We start from the raw sequence: 16,628 nt of genomic DNA, 5'->3' as shown, positions 1-16,628 counted from the left end.
GCTCCGCGCCGGCGCGGTGGGGGGGGGGCGGGACCCCAAGGAGCGGGGCCACTTCCTCCCGCAGGAGGTACCGTATTTCATCGAGTCTTAAGTACGGTCGGTTTTAAGACGCTCGCTTGTTTCTGGTGCCCAGAACACAAGCGTCCCCGCCTCGAGGACGTTCACGCAGGGCCCAGATGTGAGTCTGGGTTGATGAAGTACAGCGTCTACGCAGGCCCAACCAGAGTTTCGGGGAAATACTCGCCCAGTTTCGGCCGAGCCGAGAGTGCCCGCAGGTCTTCGGCACAGCTGTGGCCGAGACCCCAGGCCTTGGGTGGCGCGCACCGACCGGCCTTGCCCACTCTCCTTCCCTCCCAGCGGGTCTCGGCTGAGCTCCGGCAGAACCATACGAGGGGGCCTTCCCCTCAGGACCCCCGCCTCCCCGCCAGTCCCCGGTGCCTGAGGACCGGAGCAAGAAGGGGTTCGGAGCAGGGCCTGAAGGGGAGCAGTTCAGAAGACTCAGGGCTGAGAGAGGGGCGAGCCAGAAGTGGAAGCCCAGGCATTTGGCCCATTCCAGCCCCCACCATGGCACCCAGGGGGCCACCTTCCCTAAATAGAATTTGTTTTTTGAAAAAGCTAAATGCCTGTTACTTTATTCTAAACCCGTTTTCTTCACCATTCCCCAAATCTTAACAGTAGAGTTGGCAGGGCAGCCTGCAGAGCGGAAACCACCCCATGGGAGTAGCCCACAGGCCCTTAGGGTGGGTCCCCTGGAAGCTATGCACAGGCTGGCTCAGGCTCATCTTCAAGCTTTGCCACCCTGGACTCCACAAAAGGAGGGCAGGCAGGGAACCTCTGAGGCACAGACAAACCCCAGTGTCTAAGATGTCTAAGGGAGGTGCTGGCATCAGCAGTCCCCACTGGACTAGGGAGGCTCTGGGTCAGAAAGGCCCTTGGCCACCCCCATCATGTTCACACCACACCCCTGCACCATGGGGGTGGGGTACACGGGGGAGGTGCTGGGGGAGGCCCTGTGCACAGCGCCAAGGAGCAACAGGATGGGAAGGCAGCCTCAACACCAGGACCACAGTCCTCGAGGGGCTGCATCTCAGCCTCTGGGTCCAGGGACAGAACTCAGACCCTAGACGAGGCGGCCATGAGGTAGCTGGAGCAGGGTGGGAACACGAGGCGGGTAGCCTCCAGTTCAGGGGCTGCTGTGGGCCTCAGGCAGCAGTCAGGCGGGCCAGGACAGCTGGCGAGAGACTCCAGGGCTGGGCTTGGGCAAGTACCGCTGCTGGCTACAGGCGACGTCCGTCTGGCAGGCTGGCAGGGCAGAGGGAGTTGGTGCTCTTCTAGCCGAGGGCCCTGAGGCCAGAGCCTTCCTAGCCCGGGGCTTGGGCCTGGCCTGAACCCAGGCTGTCGCTAGTGGGGCCAGGAGCACTTCTCCGGGACAGACTCCGGGGGTGTCAGGCACTTCCCTAACTTTTCACAGCCTGGGGGCGCCCAGTTCTAGGTAATGAAAGTTCAGAAAGAGGACATGCAGTTACTCCAAGCACTTTCAGACTAGGTACTATCCAGACTCATGCCCTGCCCAGGCCTGTGACCTGCCCCACCCCAACAGATGGATGCCACAGTGTGGAACCACCTGTCTCATCTCCACCTGGCCTGGAAGCAGCTCTGCGCCTGAGGCTGGCACAGGAGACACTGCCCTGCGGCGACCCGGAATTAACATGGCCTGCTTGTCACTGAAGGGGACAGTCTGCTAACTGCCCAGCACCATGGCCTCTGCAGGCCCCCAGGTGGTGGAGGGGGTGGGACAGACTCCTCTCTCCCCTAAGCTATGTAGGTGGTGGCCTTGGTGCCTCTGCAGGCTTGCCCAGCTGCACCTTCGAGCGCAGACTTGCTTTGTGTGGCCATGATTTCCTGGCAACAGGACACTCACATCCCTGAGAAGGAGCCTTCGTGGCTTTGCTGGGTCCCCCAACACAGGAAGTGTGCCCTCCCCAGAGTCACTCCACCCACTCTCGCCCCCCTCAGACCTTGAGTCTGAATTGGAGCATCAGTGCCTGTGAGAACCACGGCTCAAGTCTCCCCTGCCCTGAACACCATCAGGTGGCTCTCTAGATGCACAGCCACCTGGCAGAGCCAGGTTTAGGAAAGGGAGCAGTTCCCAACCTTTGACGCAGGGCAGAGAAAGGGGTTGGGTGCACGCAAAAGCCTGTGCGCCTGGGGGTCAGGGAGGGTGTCTGTTGAGGCCCTAGGGAGACAGGCTGCAAGCTGCTCTTGTCCTGAGAGCGGAGGACACGATCCAGAGTCTACGCGCTGGTCCAGAGGAGCTGGGCGGAGCAAAGCACGGAGGCTGGGGAGTGCTTTGCACACTGGTGCGCACATATAGCTGCCCACATGTGTGTAAGCCGCTGAACCTCTTGTGGCAGTGCTTGCTTCAGAGTCTGAGCCCAACCCCCACTGTTCACTCACTTGGGAGCCGTGGCAGTTCCTGCCACGCCCAGGAGGTGGCGGCAGCGCCTGTCAGGTTGGCCCCTCCCCATCTGCTGTACTGTCATTCTCTGAGCCACCTGGCCGCTACCTGGAGACTCAGCCCACAGGAGATGGTGTGCTGGGGTGGGGACAGCACCATGTCCAAGACGACAAGATGGGCTTGAAGGGGGCACCGGGGGCTCTTCCCCGGGTGGAGGTCTCTCAGCCACTGGGACCTGAGGGACCTCGGTGGTCCCGAGACAGGGCCCTTCTGCTCCATTGCTGAGTCCAGGGGCCAGAATGCCAGCCTGGTGTCCTTCTAAGGGACAGGGAGGCCCTGCTGGCCCCTGCCCCGAATCTTTCCCTGTGAGCCCTGGATGTGGACCACAGTGACCAGGACACCCCCAAGGACAGCTGCCCCCGGCACTCCTCACCCCCAGGGAATACATCCAATGTCCTTTAGTTCTTGTCCCCGCTCCTCCACCCAGCTCAAGGCAGCAGCTCGGGCTGCACATCCATCCTCACAACTCCAGCAGGGTTTGGTGGGGGTGGGTGGGGAGAGGGGCTCACAGGCTGGCCGTACCCCAAGCCATCCACCCAGCCGGTCCACACCCACATCCCACACAGGTTTGGCTTGTCTTGCTCCTGCAGAGAGGCCAAGAGACCCTCTGCCGCTCCTGTGAGGTTGGGGCCAGAGCGGCAGGAGGGAAGCGGGGCTCATGTCTGAGGCAGACAGCTCAGCACACACGCAGCCCTGGGCTGCCCCCACAGTCCACGTACAGACCACTCACCATGACTGCCCGGTTGCACACATTGAGCTGGGGCTGTCCGGGGACCAAGGCCTCCTGGTGCTGCTGGACGACTGGGGTGATCCTGTGAAGGGCGTCCAGGTACTCGATGCTGGCAACACTGCAGGCAAGCGGCACCAGGTCACGAGGTGGGGGAAGGGCAGAGCGAGCCTGGCAGCCCGCTCAGGTAGACCAGGGTGTGGGGAGACCGAGGGGACAGTCCTGCTCCAGGTGCCACCATATGGCAACCTGCCAGGAAGACAGGCTGGGGCTGTGGTCCCCCCTTGTCCTGCCTGCCCACCCTGAGGTGGGCACTCAGGAAACCATCCAGCAAATGAGGGTTCAGGCAGAGCCAGGGGCCCAGGACAGTGGCTGTGACTCTTCAACCTGCTCCTCAGCTGGAAGCCCTGGAGTGCTGCCCAGAACTGGGGGGCTCTTTCCTCTCTCAGGGTCCCTTTTAATCCTCTGGCCCAGGCTCCTTTTTCTTGGAGCAACTGGTCCTGGTGGATTTGACCGAGCCCACTTGGCTCCTGGGCCCTCGGCGTCCTGCTCTGTTGGCTGCACTCGTCCTACCAGCTAGTCTCCCCAGGATCCTGTGTGACGGCATCGGGGGAGACACCTGGGAGACCTCGTGCTCAGCCCTGCACACTTCCCAGACAGGTGGCAGCTCCAAGGGCTTCTTGCCCAGAGCTCTGTCCCCCAAATCACCCCATGCAAGTCATGTGGTCTCCCCACCGGGGGAGCCTGGTATCCACGCTGGGCCCTCTTCTTGGGCCAGTGACCCTGACAGTGATGGTGGGGTCTCCTGGGGGCACTGGCAGGTATGTTCCTTGGGACCTCGAATTTCAGGAGACACCATCTGGCCAGCTCAGAGCTAGCTCACAGCCAGGGGCAGGGCTCGCTGCTGCTGCCGCTGCCGTCTAATAGGCACTTGTATTGGAAGTCACGTATCTCCCTCTCTCTCACACACACACACACACACACACACACACACACACCTGCCATCCAGGGTGGGGTCAGATGATGTCTCTCCTTATTCCCCACCTGGAGACCTGGAGGCCCACACTACTCATCTGTGAGGCGGGCTAAAGGCCTTGGGGCTGCCGGGGGTGGGATCATGTGCCCCACCTCCACCATGGCCTGGCCGGAACAAACATCGGGAGCAACAAGCAGGTGCTGGGAGGTGACTCAGGGGAAAACCCAGGAGATGGAAAACTATGGGGTGCAAGAGAGCAGGGCCAGTGACTCACTGGCCTTGACCTCTGGGTGGCCCCAGGGGGCAATCAGGCTGCTGGGGCCCTGTAGGCATAGGGCCTGTGGTCTGCTCTTGCCAGGTCTCAGCTCCACACTGACTCCCAGGCTGCCTCAGCCTGGTTGTAACCTCCAGCCTCAGTCTCCCCGACCTGTGCAAGCGTCCTGGGCCCCACAAGCCCCAGGCTCACCTGAGGGGGAACCTCTCTCCGGGGTCTCGGCCCAGGTGGAAGATGAGGGGCAGCTTCGTGTGCTCCTCCTGTGAGTGGGTGGTGACCCCTGAGACATTCTGCCCGGGACAGAAATCAATGCCCTGAAATGAAAGGTGGGGGGCTGCAAGTGAATGCTCGATCTATGGGGCTCCTTGAGGCGGAGCAGGTCACAGGACGGCAGCAGCCGGCGAGCCCAGCAGGAACCGCAGACGGAGCCTTCTCACACCCGGCCCAGAGCTGCACCACCTGCCCTGAGCACCGTCCCCTAGGGTTTCAGTACTTTTCTGTGGGGAGGGGTGAGTCTCTTTAAAATACTTTAGTCCACATTCTACTTTTTTTTTTTTTTACATTCTAATTTCTAGAACAAAGCTTCTCACGTCCACCCTGTGAGCCTTGTAGTGATGAGGTACATGGCGACCAGCATTCGTCCGAGACCCCTTGGCTGGCTAAGGAGGAAGGACTACGGACCTGAAGCCAGAGGAAATACAGGTGATCCCAACGCCCGCCTTTAACAGGAGTTGGAGCATCTGTTCCACCAGGCTTAGGGTCCAGCCCTGCTCCATGCCCTCCGGGTGGCCTCTGCCCTTGGGTTCAGCCTTTGATGCTCGTGTGAGATGGGGTTCCTGTGCCAGTGAGGCCTCCAGGCTAGAAGATGCCCCCCGGGGCTCCCTGACTTAGTTCAGGGAACTGCCTGCTGCTATCCTGGGTGAGTCAGGTGAGGCTAGGGCAACCCTCCGGAACGACTGGGACCCCAGGGCCCCATAAACAGCTGGACAGAGGTCTCCAGCCACCATTGGACATCGTTTACAGGATCTGGAATGGAGCCCTGACTGGGCACGTTAATCCTGACCAGGGCTGGGGACACAGTGGTGCTCCCTGCTCCTTCTGACAGGCGATCCTCCCAATACCCATGTGTCTCTCCTGGCCAGCCAGTCAGCAAGTATTCTGCTGTTCAGTAAAGCAGGAGCCGAGGAGCCTGGGAAATTCCATTGTCTGCACCAAGCTATAGACCCCAAAGTCCGTCTAAGCTGCTGAGGGCGGCGAGAATGGACACCCAGGTGGTTCCCAAGTGGGTGACTCTCTGACCTTCTGGGAGCAGCCCAGCTGGAGAACAAAACGGATTTAATGGTGGGAGAAACAACTACGTTCAGCGTAAAAAAGATGACCGGTTAATGGAGAAGAATCCAAGTCTAGATAGAAGACACAAATTATAATTTGGATGCAAATCAAATAAGCTATTTAATTAAGAGCCCACTAATTAGCACTGGATTTTTCTCTTACGACTGCTCACGGGAGGGAGGCCTTGCCCCAGGGGCATTGCAGCTGAGCGCCACCACCGCAGCCCAGCCAGGCAGAGAGGGGTGCGGAGAGGCCCGCCCAGCACAGCGCTGGCTTCTGGAGGGCAGGGTAGAAGGAGGGAGAGAGGGAGCAGAGTTGTGCCCTTGAGCTGACCTTGTGGGTTTAGTCCATAAATGCAGAAGGTCACGTGGACACACGGACCCTCCTTCCTGCCTCAACCCCTAGGCATCAGACACCCTACAAGGGGAGGTCAGGGACTTGGTGGGGACAGGCATGGCACAGCCCTTCTCCTCCCTCAGTCTGGCACCCAGTACCTGACCCAGGACACCCTCAGGTGGCTCCCAGGATACCAGGCCAGGGGCACGGAGCCCTCCCCAAGAGGCTCCATGGGGCTGAGACCTCTCACCTGTTTGAACTCCTCCCAGGAATTAGTCCAGGTCCAGAAGTGGGCCTTGTACTGGCCGAGCGTCACTGCCATCAGCGTGTTGCCGCGGTAATAGAATATCGGCCTGTTGGGGGACCGGCAGGGTCAGGAGAAACGGTCCCTGGGCTTCAGGGGAGGTCCCCCGGCAGGCCCATGATCCTTGGTTCTGGGGAGGCTGGCAGCAGAGTGAGGGGGTGGTGCCTGGGCTTGGCAGGTGGCCTGGCAGGGAGGGCCATGGTGGCCGGCACCTCCCCAACCCCTGACCCTGCAGTAACAAGCTCTCATGGCAGGTTTTAAGACAGAAAAAAGGGAGCAAGCTGTCTGCTCCCAGCTGTAAACCTGCTCCAGCTATGCTGTTCACACTTTAGAAACTGCACTTGTTCACAGCACCCAGGAGAAATGATTTTGTTTGAGCACAACAGTAGTTGGTCTTGAGCTGGAGAAAATGACTGGACAGCGCCCGGGAGGAGCTGGACATGAGCAGAGGGTGGTGAGGGACACCGTGGGGAGGAGCAAGGCCTCTTGGCCCCACCACGCATCTCACGCCCAAGTCCCCTGTATCTCACCTCCCTCTGGGCAAGGATATCTACCTATCTGTCAGGCGGCCCTGCAGCATGGCGGGCAGGAGGTCCAGGCCATCGATGGCCCTGTCCCTGGGCGGCTCCAGGCCTGCGAGGGACAGGCTGGTGGTGAAGAGGTCCATGATGCTGCCCAGCTGGTGGCTCACCTGCAATGCATGTGGTTCTGTGCTGCCCAGATGCGCACAGTGAGATGCACACATACACGCGTGCACACACACACACACACACATGCAGTTACATCCCACACGGAGAACAGAGGCAGTCCCTGACCGATGACACATACATGTGCCCTGGTGAGCACAGGGAGAAGGCCAGGAGGGGACAGAGCCTTCTTGCCCCAGGATGACCACAGGCCTGGCACAAGGCCTGCTCTGACTCACCTGGCCGGCAGGGATGTGTCCGGGCCACCAGGCTATCGCAGGCTCCCGCATCCCACCTTCAAATGTGGTCTGCTTCCCGCACAGAAAGGGCCCGTTGCTGCCACCTGGGGAGACAGCTGCCCATCAGCCCATGTGCCTGAGTGCCCAGGGTCACACATGCCCTGCCGGGCACTCGACCTTGTGACATGACTGTCCGCCTGGCTCCCTGCCCGGCCCTTCAGAGGTGCTGAGCACCAAGGCCACCTTGGAGACAAAGGACCAACCCTGGGGTTCAGGCCTCAAGTTCAAGGTCGGAATGACTGGAGATGGCTGTGACCTAGAGCTGTGGTTGTAAGGCTGTGCCCCTGTGGACAGCGACCATGGATGCACAGAGCATGTAGACTGTTGGTGAGACGTGAAATGTGAGACAGTTAGAACCCCAAGCCTGGCAGGTGCTGGACCCTCAAACACCAGTGTGCATAAGCAGTTCCTGTGCGCTGGGCTCTAGGGGAGCAGACCCCGTCTTTCTGATATGCCCCACTCTGAGCAGGCGATCCTTGAATCTCTGGGCAGAGGGCGGTCAGCCCGGCTCTGGCTAACAGTGCCCGTGACAGAGGGAGGGTTCCTGCCCCCTGGGGACCTGGGGGACAGGGAGATGAACGCAGTAGTGCAACGTTCAGCAGCGACCCCATGGCTCATCCCTTCCCTGCAGCCCAAAGCCCACCTTGCTGGTTGGCACAGGGCCAGCAAGGGTCACTGGCCAGTGGCCGACAAGAACTGTTCCTCGTGTTTCTCCAGCTGCAGGTGCGTACACGGGTCGTCACCGTACTGTCCTCCCCCTGCAGCTCCTTCTCGGCCAGTTGCTCTGGTCCTGTCGCTGAACATCCCCGGGCCCCTCTCTGCCCAGGACTCACAGCTGCAGGGTCTCCCAGGGCCTCCCCATGCAGGCCCAGCCCCGGAGGGTTTCCAGCTCCTTACAGAGCTGAATGACTCAGGCCCTCCTGGGGCCCCCAGCGTTTTTAGAGACACGTCACCACAGGGGTGTGAAACCCTTATGGGACCATGAAAAGCCAGGTATAACAACCTCCCTCCACGATGTGGAAAAGCCTCAGATCTGAGCGGCCTGGAGTTCAGGGTTCTGAGCAGGCCTGCAGTGGGCCAGGAACTGAGGGGCCCCAAGTGGACCCCATCTGCTGGGGCACCTGCCTTGTCTGGGCGCAGAAATGAGGGCGGCACCATTGTCAGATGTGAAGAAAACAAAGGTGTTCTCTGCGATGCTCAGGTCCCGGAGGAGACGCAGGATCCTCCCGACGCTATCGTCCAGCTCACGGATGGCGTCCCCATACCTGCGGGAAGAATGGGGCAATCAGTGGGGGCCAGCGGCGTCAGGACCCAAGGGCGGTCAGAGCCTAACCTCAGGGATGGAGAGGAAGGGGCACGTGGGTCAGTCTCAGGTGGAATCAGGGTAGCGCCAAGCCCTCCGTCCACCCCCTGGAAGAGGCACAGATGCTTCATCACCCACAGCTGATGGTCACTTGTGACAGTGACTCTGCCCTGCAGATGATCAGACATGGCTGACCATCCCCCTCGCCACTCCCGCCCCAGGGGTCCAGGTCTCTGGGGCAAAGGGCTCACCGCCCTCGTTGGCTGGTGCCCAGGAAAGGCTTGGAGGCGTAAACGGGCGCATGTGTAGCGTCGACAGCCCAGTAGAGAAAGAAGGGGCGGTGGGCTGCCTGCTGCCTCTGAATGAACTCCAGTGCCTCCTAAGGAGAAGGGATGACGGTCATCCCCACCGGAGACCACCCCACTCCCTGGCCCGGGGCCCACCCAGCACCATCATCCCTGCCCGAGACCACCCTACTCCCTGGCCCAGAGCCCACCCAGCCCCAATATCCCCACCCAAGACCATCCCACTCCCCAGCCCGGAGCCCACCCAGCCCTGTCGTCCTGCCCAAGACCACCCCCTCCCGGGCCCAGAGCCTGTGTGGCACTGGCAGCCGTCACCTGCAGATAGATCTGGGTGAGGTTCGCTTCTCCGGTCTTCAGGTTAATTGGAAATTCTTCATAAAATCTGAAAACAGTACAGACCCAAACAAAGATCAGCCTTCACTGCAGGGAAGCCCCCTCCCTTATCTCCTGGATAAGTCTCCCTTCCTCTCCTGGAGGAAGTCAGAGCCTGGAAGGTCCCAGGTCCTGGGGGACCAGGTCGGGGTGGGGCTGAGGCTGCGCCCCTGCCCGGCGGACAGGCAGGACTGGGAGAGGAAGGGGTGGGTCCCCGGGGCTGTGGAGGGCACAGGGCCTTTCTCTGGGGTGCAGGGGAGTGGTGCTGGGTGAGCTACCCAGCTCTGTGGTGCACTGACGTGTAATAAGCTCCAGCAAAATACAAATAATAAAAAGGAACAAAGAAAGGGAAGTTAACCCAAACCCCGCCCCGCAGCCGCCCGATGGTCAGAACAGGTGGTCCTGCAGCTGATGGCCCCTGGACAGTGGATTAGAATGAGGCTGATCATTTGGAACACAGCCCCCTGGCCGCTTCAGGGGTCGGGCCTGAACCCTAGAAGCCGAGTAAAGCGTCTGGGGCTCTCAGCACATTTCCTGAGACTGTTAGAAGCCCCCTGAGGTGGGGCGCTTATCAGCCATGGCTTACAGGACAAGTCTGGGCGTGTGCAGGAGCTGGTGGAGTGGAGCTCAGGACTCAATACCTGCCGACCATCTCCTGATCCCGGTACACCGGAATGTTGGGCCTCGCCTTGTTGTCGTAAGGTCCAAAGTGACAGTTGGGGGATCCAAACCACTCATCGAATCCGTGCTTCAGGGGGTGGAACTGAGGTCGGTGGCCCAGGTGCCTGGAGACAGGAACCCAGGGCACTTCAGGGAGCTCCGCAGAGCAACCACCCTCGCCTTTGGAGAAAGGCTCAGGAGACGAGGTCCTGCCAGCCCAGGGTGCCCTGAGTCTGGCACCCGGAGGCCACAGCCCCTCCCTCCTTGGCCACCCAGGAACAGCAGAGGGGAGCACACCCTGGGGCTGCCTGGACCAGGTCTGGTGATTGTGCTCAATGCCTGGGCAGGAGCCAGTGGAGACAAGAGAACATGGCGAGATGCCTGCAGGGCGACAGCCCAGCTGTTTCCTGAGGCTGTGCTCGGACCCACCCCCTGGTCCCACCCAGGGGCCCCTTCCCACGTCGGGTCCTTCTGCCAGAGACTCTTGAGAAGGTATGGCTTAGGAAAGCAGCGTCCGGGCAAGGTGCCCCCACCCTGGGAAGTGGACAGGTCTTCTAGAGTCACGTCTGCAGGGTCGCTGGCACAGGCCGACCCCAGGTGACCATGAGCTCACCGCGCTGCTTGGTCACTCGGCCAGGATGGATGTGGCCAGGGCACCAGGGCAGGACAGAGCCAGAGCTGAGCTGGCCAGCAGCGGAGTCTGGGTGCCTATAAGCAAACCTCTCTGTCCCCCACTGTGGGTCCTGACCCACTCTGCCTCTGAGGGATGGCTGCCGGCCTCTGCAGCCCTTGTGTGGGGCAGGGTAGGGGACACCGCACCGGCTCTGCCCTGAGCTCTCTTTAGAGGTGCTTCCTCTCTGGGCCGCAGCTACACAGCAGGGCTGGGCCTGAGTCCTTCAGCCCAAACGGCCTTCACGGAACAGAAACACCCATGAAGGTCCAGCTCGTGTGAAGCTGTTGATTCAAAGAGCTGGTCCCAGAGTAGCTGTGGGGTCAGCACTGTCTGCAGGTCTCAGAGCCCATCCTAATCCTGGCCAGGGCCATCCTGACCCCAGCCCGTCCACCTCCCTGAGTCCACGCCGGCTGCTTCTCTAGGCCCTGCCATGCCCTTTCCTGCCCAGAGTCCACCTGCCTCCAGAGCTCATGGGGACAGGTTCCCCCTCCAGCTGGGGCAGCCCGGAGTCACTGACCATGAACAGAAGACTGCTGGACCAGGGTGGAGCTGCCAGGCTGGGCAGGGAGCACCAGTCATCACAGGCACTCCCTCTCTGTGGGTACAGCCCTGGCGCAGCCCAGCCACTGTCTCCCCGGGCCTTCCCGTCTCTGCCGGAGCCATGCAGGCTTCTACAACCCTCGTGCCCTCTTCGGCTTTGCGCTGCAGCCACCACCCTCTCCCAGCTCGTCAACTCAGCAGGACGGCTTCCGCCTGGTCTCAGGAGTGAGGAAGTGCTCCTGAAGCCTCCAGACTCCCCGACTCGCTGAGTCTCCTCTCCTGGCTTCTGCAGATCCCCCTGCCGCCACAACAACCAGGTGGAGCAGGGGCCCCCAAGAGGTACAGATGAGGTGCTTGAGAAGGTGCGTGCCAGGGGGCTGAAGGGGAGAGGGTCTGAAGCACAGCAGCAGCAAAGGAGACACAGTCAGGTCTGGAAAAGCAAGGGAGGCTTCCTGTAGACAGACAGGCCTGGTCTCTGAGGGGTCCAACGATCAGGAGAGGGAAGAGAGGACATCCGACCTCTGCATCAACCTCCAGGGCCATGCATGGGGGTGTCCCCGGGGAGCAGGAGAGGAGACACCTCACAGCCCTCTAATCATCACCCCGATGACCCAACCACATGACCTTCCACCCCTGCCTGCTTCCTGGTTTCACCATGAGACAGAGCCTCCTGACGTGTCCTCCGTGATGGCATGTGTGTGCAATAATGGGGCTGCTTTGGTGGTGCTGTGCAGCCAACACCCCAGCCTTGTCACAGAGTTGGCTGGCGGGGTGTGGGACTCACCACTTGCCCACGATCTTGCTGGCGTAGCCAGCTCCCTTCAGCAGTGCCGGCAGCAGGAGCTCCGAGTCCGGGATGCCCCCCACTATCTCCTGTGGAGTGTAGGCTGCAGAGCAACACAGCCCGTGAGCTGCTCGCAAGGGAGGCCACGCACCGTGAGGATCGAGGGGCAGAGCCCTGGTGGGGGTGGCACCGCCCGGGCACTTTTTGGGTCTTCCAGCTATACCTCACTGTCAGCACTGTTACCGGGGTAGGACGGGCAAATGTGCCCCCCGAGGGGGGTCTGGACCTCAGGAGAGGGCCCACCCCGGGGTCTCTGAAACACACCCTCCTCCAAGGACCATGGGAAACCCCACCAGGTCAGGGAGCCCGCCCTGGAGCCTACCGTTCCTGGCGTGCCCATTGGTGGTATAGAAGCCGCTGCGGATGGGCAGACGTCCGGTGAGCAGAGCTGCCCTGGCTACACAGAAGGGACACGACAGAAACATGTGTCACACGTCCAGCCTGAGGCTGGCCCTGCAGTACCTGAGTCCCGGAAGCCCCTAGAGAGCCGGGTGGGCGCACAGCCTCCCGCCTCATGCTCTCCAGCTCCTGGGACAGCCTGTGGGTCATGGCCAGCCCCACCAGGATTACTTCTCATCCTGAGATCAGAGATTCTCCTCACCTGTAGGGCCCCCACACCTCTGGCTGACAACCACTTCCCCAGCCCAGCGCCTCCCCTGAACGAGCCGCTGAACTCAGCTCCGTGAATGAACAGCTGCTGCCAAGGTCCCCACAGGCTCCAAGCCCTTGGTGACCTCTGACAGCTCTGGTGGCCCCATGTCCGCCAGAGGGTGGATCCTGGGAGCTCCCCAGCATCAGGGTTCGATGGACACCTGAGTCGAGGCTGCCCCTCCACACCCCCGCCCTGTCCCATGCCTGCCCCCTGTATCCCACCTCCCGGTCTGCAGGTCCCCCCACCCTGCCTCACTTCACTGCTGTCTCCCTGTTCCATGTGTGCCCCCTGCTCCCACGCCCCAGTGGCCTGAGCCGGCCCTGACTTACATGGGGAGCACAGGGGGTTGGCCGTGTAGAAGTTCGGGAAGAGCATCCCCTCCACGGCCATCCGGTCCAAATTCGGGGTCTCTCTGGAAGGTTCTCCATACACCCCCAGGTCGCCCCACCCCATCTGCAGGAAGGAGCATGTGGAGGTCGGGTGAGAACACAGCCGAAGCCGCTCCTGGTACCCCAAGTAAGGCCAGGACACAGTCTGCCACTTCCCCGGTGCAGATGCCAGCCCACGTGCTCACAGGGCACCAGCATCAAGACTCCTCTGTCCTCCACACAGACACAGAGGCCATCCTACTCCATGGGGCAAACTCAGATTTGAAAACAGCGGTGAGGGCCCACAAAGCCAACCCAGTGAGGCCCCGAGACCCGCAGTCCCTCCTGAGCTTGCCACCTGGAGAACCGAGCCGGCTGGCACCCAGACACGGGGCAGATGTCCACAGCAGCAGGACTCCCAACAGCCCTAAGAAAACACCGGAGTCCATCACTGATCAACAGTGGACAGAATGTGGGCTGTCCACCTAGTACCGGGGTGAACAGAGGCCCCCCGCAAGCTTCTTTCCATTCAGAACCTGTGAACGTAACTGTATCTGGAACACAAATGTATCAGCCTGCCTGCACCTGTGCAGAAGGCAACCGGACCCCGGCCCTGTGGTTCCCCTCCTGCCCTCCACCTTGCTTTCCTTAGTGGGACGTTCAGGGCTTCTGGGCAGTACAGGTGCCACACGTGGCTATGAGGAATGATCACGTGCGCGCGCACGTATGTGTCCACGTCGACACATTTGGGAGGAGGCCCTGGAGATTCAGGACACTGTGGGGACCCAGAGCTGGTGTTTGTACAGCTCGGCCTCACACCTCCCAGGAGTCATGGGGGCCTCCTTAGTCCTGTTTTACGAGTAAAGAACAGAGACACACACGGCGCTAGGGTCCAGGTGGGCAAGAGGGAGCTCTGTGCCCCGGCCCACAAGCCACAGAGAATGGAGGTGAGCCAGAACCACTGAAAAAGGCTACTCAGCATCTTCTAAGAACTTCCATGAGCTGATACCTACTGGGCCTGCACTGGGTCTGAGGACCTGCGGGGGGGCACCCCCAGGCCTGATGACCGTAGGGGTGAGGCCGGGTGAGGACACAGCACTGTTGGGGGCCTGAAGCCTGTCTGGTCTGGAGAGCCGTGTTCCCCACTAATGCTCAAGTTGCTTTGAGTCTGTTTTCTAACATTCACTGACCAGGACAGAGGTCTCCCCAACTTCTCTGGGCTTCAGCTGCCAGAGTCACAGGAGGAGATGACACAGGAGAGGTGGGGGCACCAGGGTCTTTTGGCCTACTGTTCCTGGTTCCTGGGGCCCACCCTGGGCACCCAGGTGGACAGTCCCCCGGTCAGCCCCCTTGAGTAAGATGTGCCCAGCATTGGTCCCCCTCCACCACTCAAAGAATGCAAGAGAGACCAGGAAGCCACCCGCTAGGCCTGTCATCCAGCAGCCCCAGTAACAAGCAAAGAGAAACACTTGGTGTGGGCACAGGTTTTGTTTTGTTGCTTTAGCTGAGCAGGGCCTTAGTTGCTGTACACGGGACCTTCCATCTTTGTTGCAGAATTCGAACTCTTAAAAAAAAAAAACTATTTATTTGGCTGTGCCAGGTCTTAGTTGCCGCACCCAGGATCTTCAGTCTTCACTGTGGCATGTGAACTCTTAGTTGCGGCAAGTGGGATCTAGTTCTCTGACCAGAGATTGAGCCCCAGGCCTCCTGCATTGGTAGTGCAGAATCTTAGCCACTGGACCACCAGGGAAGTTTCCAGGTTTTTTTTTAGCTCCATAAATCCAGGAAACGACCATCTCAACAAGCCTGCAGCGTCAGTCTTTCCTAATGAACTGTCACCTTGGGGAGAGGAGAGGCAGAAGTGGGAGAGGCTAAGGGCTCAGCTTGATTCAGCCTCAATGATTTAAGTACTTAAACAGCCTTCCTGCCTGGGAACCTCAGCTCTGAGAAGGCTGACCCTGACACAGCAAGCATTTCCAAGACCCACGTATTGGTTATGAAGCAAAGTTTCCTAACCAGCCATCAGACGGGCTCCCAAGAGAGGAGCTTTGGGGCCCCTTCGGGAGCCAAGGTGTCTGAACAGCTGTGACTGAACTGAAACACATTCTATCTCACCTCTGAGAGGAGCCACTACATATTGGTGGCTCTGCGATCTTTTCTAGCTTATCTGAATGTTGTTAGCTTTTTGTAATAAAGAATTAGGGATTCCCTGGTAGCTCAGCTGGTAAAGGATCCGCCTGCAATGCAGGAGATCCTGGTTTGATTCCTGGGTTGGGAAGATCCACAGAAGGGATAAGCTACCCATTCCAAAGAATTACTTTGATAATAAAAAATGTTGCATGAAATATATTTTACGTTTTTGTCTTATAGTAGATGTTTGAAATCTGAGGGTTTTACACACACAGAACCTTGCAATTCTGACAAGCCAGGAGCGTAGAGCAGCAATGTGAGGCTCGTGGCCTCAGTCCAAAGACTACTGGGAGTCTTTGCTGGCCTTTTGGGGGAACTTTGAGATATTTTTACTCGCAACTCTTCTGACACTAAATGTGTGTGGGAACCTCCATTTCACTCATCCAAAATACATTCCTGGCTTTCTTGGGAAGGAGGATGAGGACCAAGTCATAAAGAAGCTGGGAACAGCTCGGTTTATCCCCAGACTTGGCTCACCAGAGTGACCAGGGTGACCTGGGGCCACACACATGCTCAACGGGGGACATTCCTCTGGTTCAGTTCTTTACCACCCCACAAAGACCAGACCTTTGGCCAGAAATCCCAGCAGAGGCAGAGCAGCCAGATCAAGGAATTCTGGTCCAGTAGGGCAAAGACAGCAGAAGGGACTTTCAGAACAGGCAGGCCGGAGTCTCAGTCAGCTCTGCACTCTTTTTCTGCTACCAACGCCCGGAGAATTGGAGGGCAACAGGTGAGCAGAGGTCCTGGAGATCTGGTCCTCACGTGGCCAGCACCACAGTTGGTCTGGGCTGCCGCTCAGACCTTCCTGCGCGGTGTGGGGCAGGGATGGGGCAGTGGAGGCACAGGGCAGAAAGGTCTTCTGGTCCGGCCCGCAAACGCCCACCTCACTTCAGCTTCACTCAAGAGCCACGCTGCGGACGGCAGAACCAGGCATGACCCCCACACCGCTGGCCGCCCTTCCCCTGCCCCCGACCCCGCGCCGAGCGCAGCAGCACTCCCCGGAGCCCGGCTCGCGCGGACACTCACGTCGTCCATGAGCAAGAGCAGGATGTTGGGGGGCTGAAGGGCGCGCGCGACCCCCACCTCCGCGGCGCTTAGCACCAGAAGCAGCCACCACCTGGTCGCCACAGCAACCGCCGCCATGGCAACCAGGCCAAGTGCCACGGACCCCGGAAGCTGCAGGAACCTGACCGGCGAAGCAAGCTGTCCTTCCGGCCTGGCGATGGGGCGAGGCCATAATGTCTGAGTGACAGGAGGGGCGGGGTCAAG

At 60.2% G+C, this 16,628-nt stretch overlaps 1 protein-coding gene across 6 annotated transcripts; it reads right to left on the bottom strand.

Moving 5' to 3' along the window:
* Positions 1-59: 59 nt before the first annotated feature.
* Positions 60-16,611, bottom strand: GALNS (galactosamine (N-acetyl)-6-sulfatase). 6 transcript variants are annotated; one of them, XM_070388555.1, is made up of 15 exons: positions 16,386-16,523; positions 15,927-16,270; positions 13,131-13,254; positions 12,472-12,546; positions 12,090-12,192; positions 10,074-10,217; positions 9,376-9,442; positions 9,007-9,134; positions 8,578-8,717; positions 7,393-7,496; positions 7,022-7,158; positions 6,414-6,516; positions 4,688-4,809; positions 3,249-3,366; positions 68-1,302 (listed from the first exon to the last, which is right to left on the bottom strand). In XM_070388555.1, exons 3-15 carry the CDS (start codon positions 13,252-13,254, stop codon positions 1,114-1,116), a joined length of 1,554 nt encoding a protein of 517 aa, XP_070244656.1. In that variant the 5' UTR covers positions 15,927-16,270; positions 16,386-16,523; the 3' UTR covers positions 68-1,113. The 6 variants fall into 6 exon arrangements, with proteins under 6 accessions (XP_070244655.1, XP_070244657.1, XP_070244654.1 ...); XM_070388553.1 differs by lacking the exon at positions 15,927-16,270 and having other exon boundaries at positions 67-1,302; positions 16,386-16,594; XM_005892402.2 differs by lacking the exon at positions 15,927-16,270 and having other exon boundaries at positions 1,161-1,488; positions 16,386-16,594.
* Between the last annotated feature and the right edge of the window lie 17 nt (positions 16,612-16,628).

Source organism: Bos mutus, chromosome 18 (assembly GCF_027580195.1).
Source record: "Bos mutus isolate GX-2022 chromosome 18, NWIPB_WYAK_1.1, whole genome shotgun sequence".
NCBI classification, from domain to species: domain Eukaryota; kingdom Metazoa; phylum Chordata; class Mammalia; order Artiodactyla; family Bovidae; genus Bos; species Bos mutus.
Note: the sequence above shows the minus strand (reverse complement) of the source record. Positions and strands in the feature narration are given on the sequence as shown.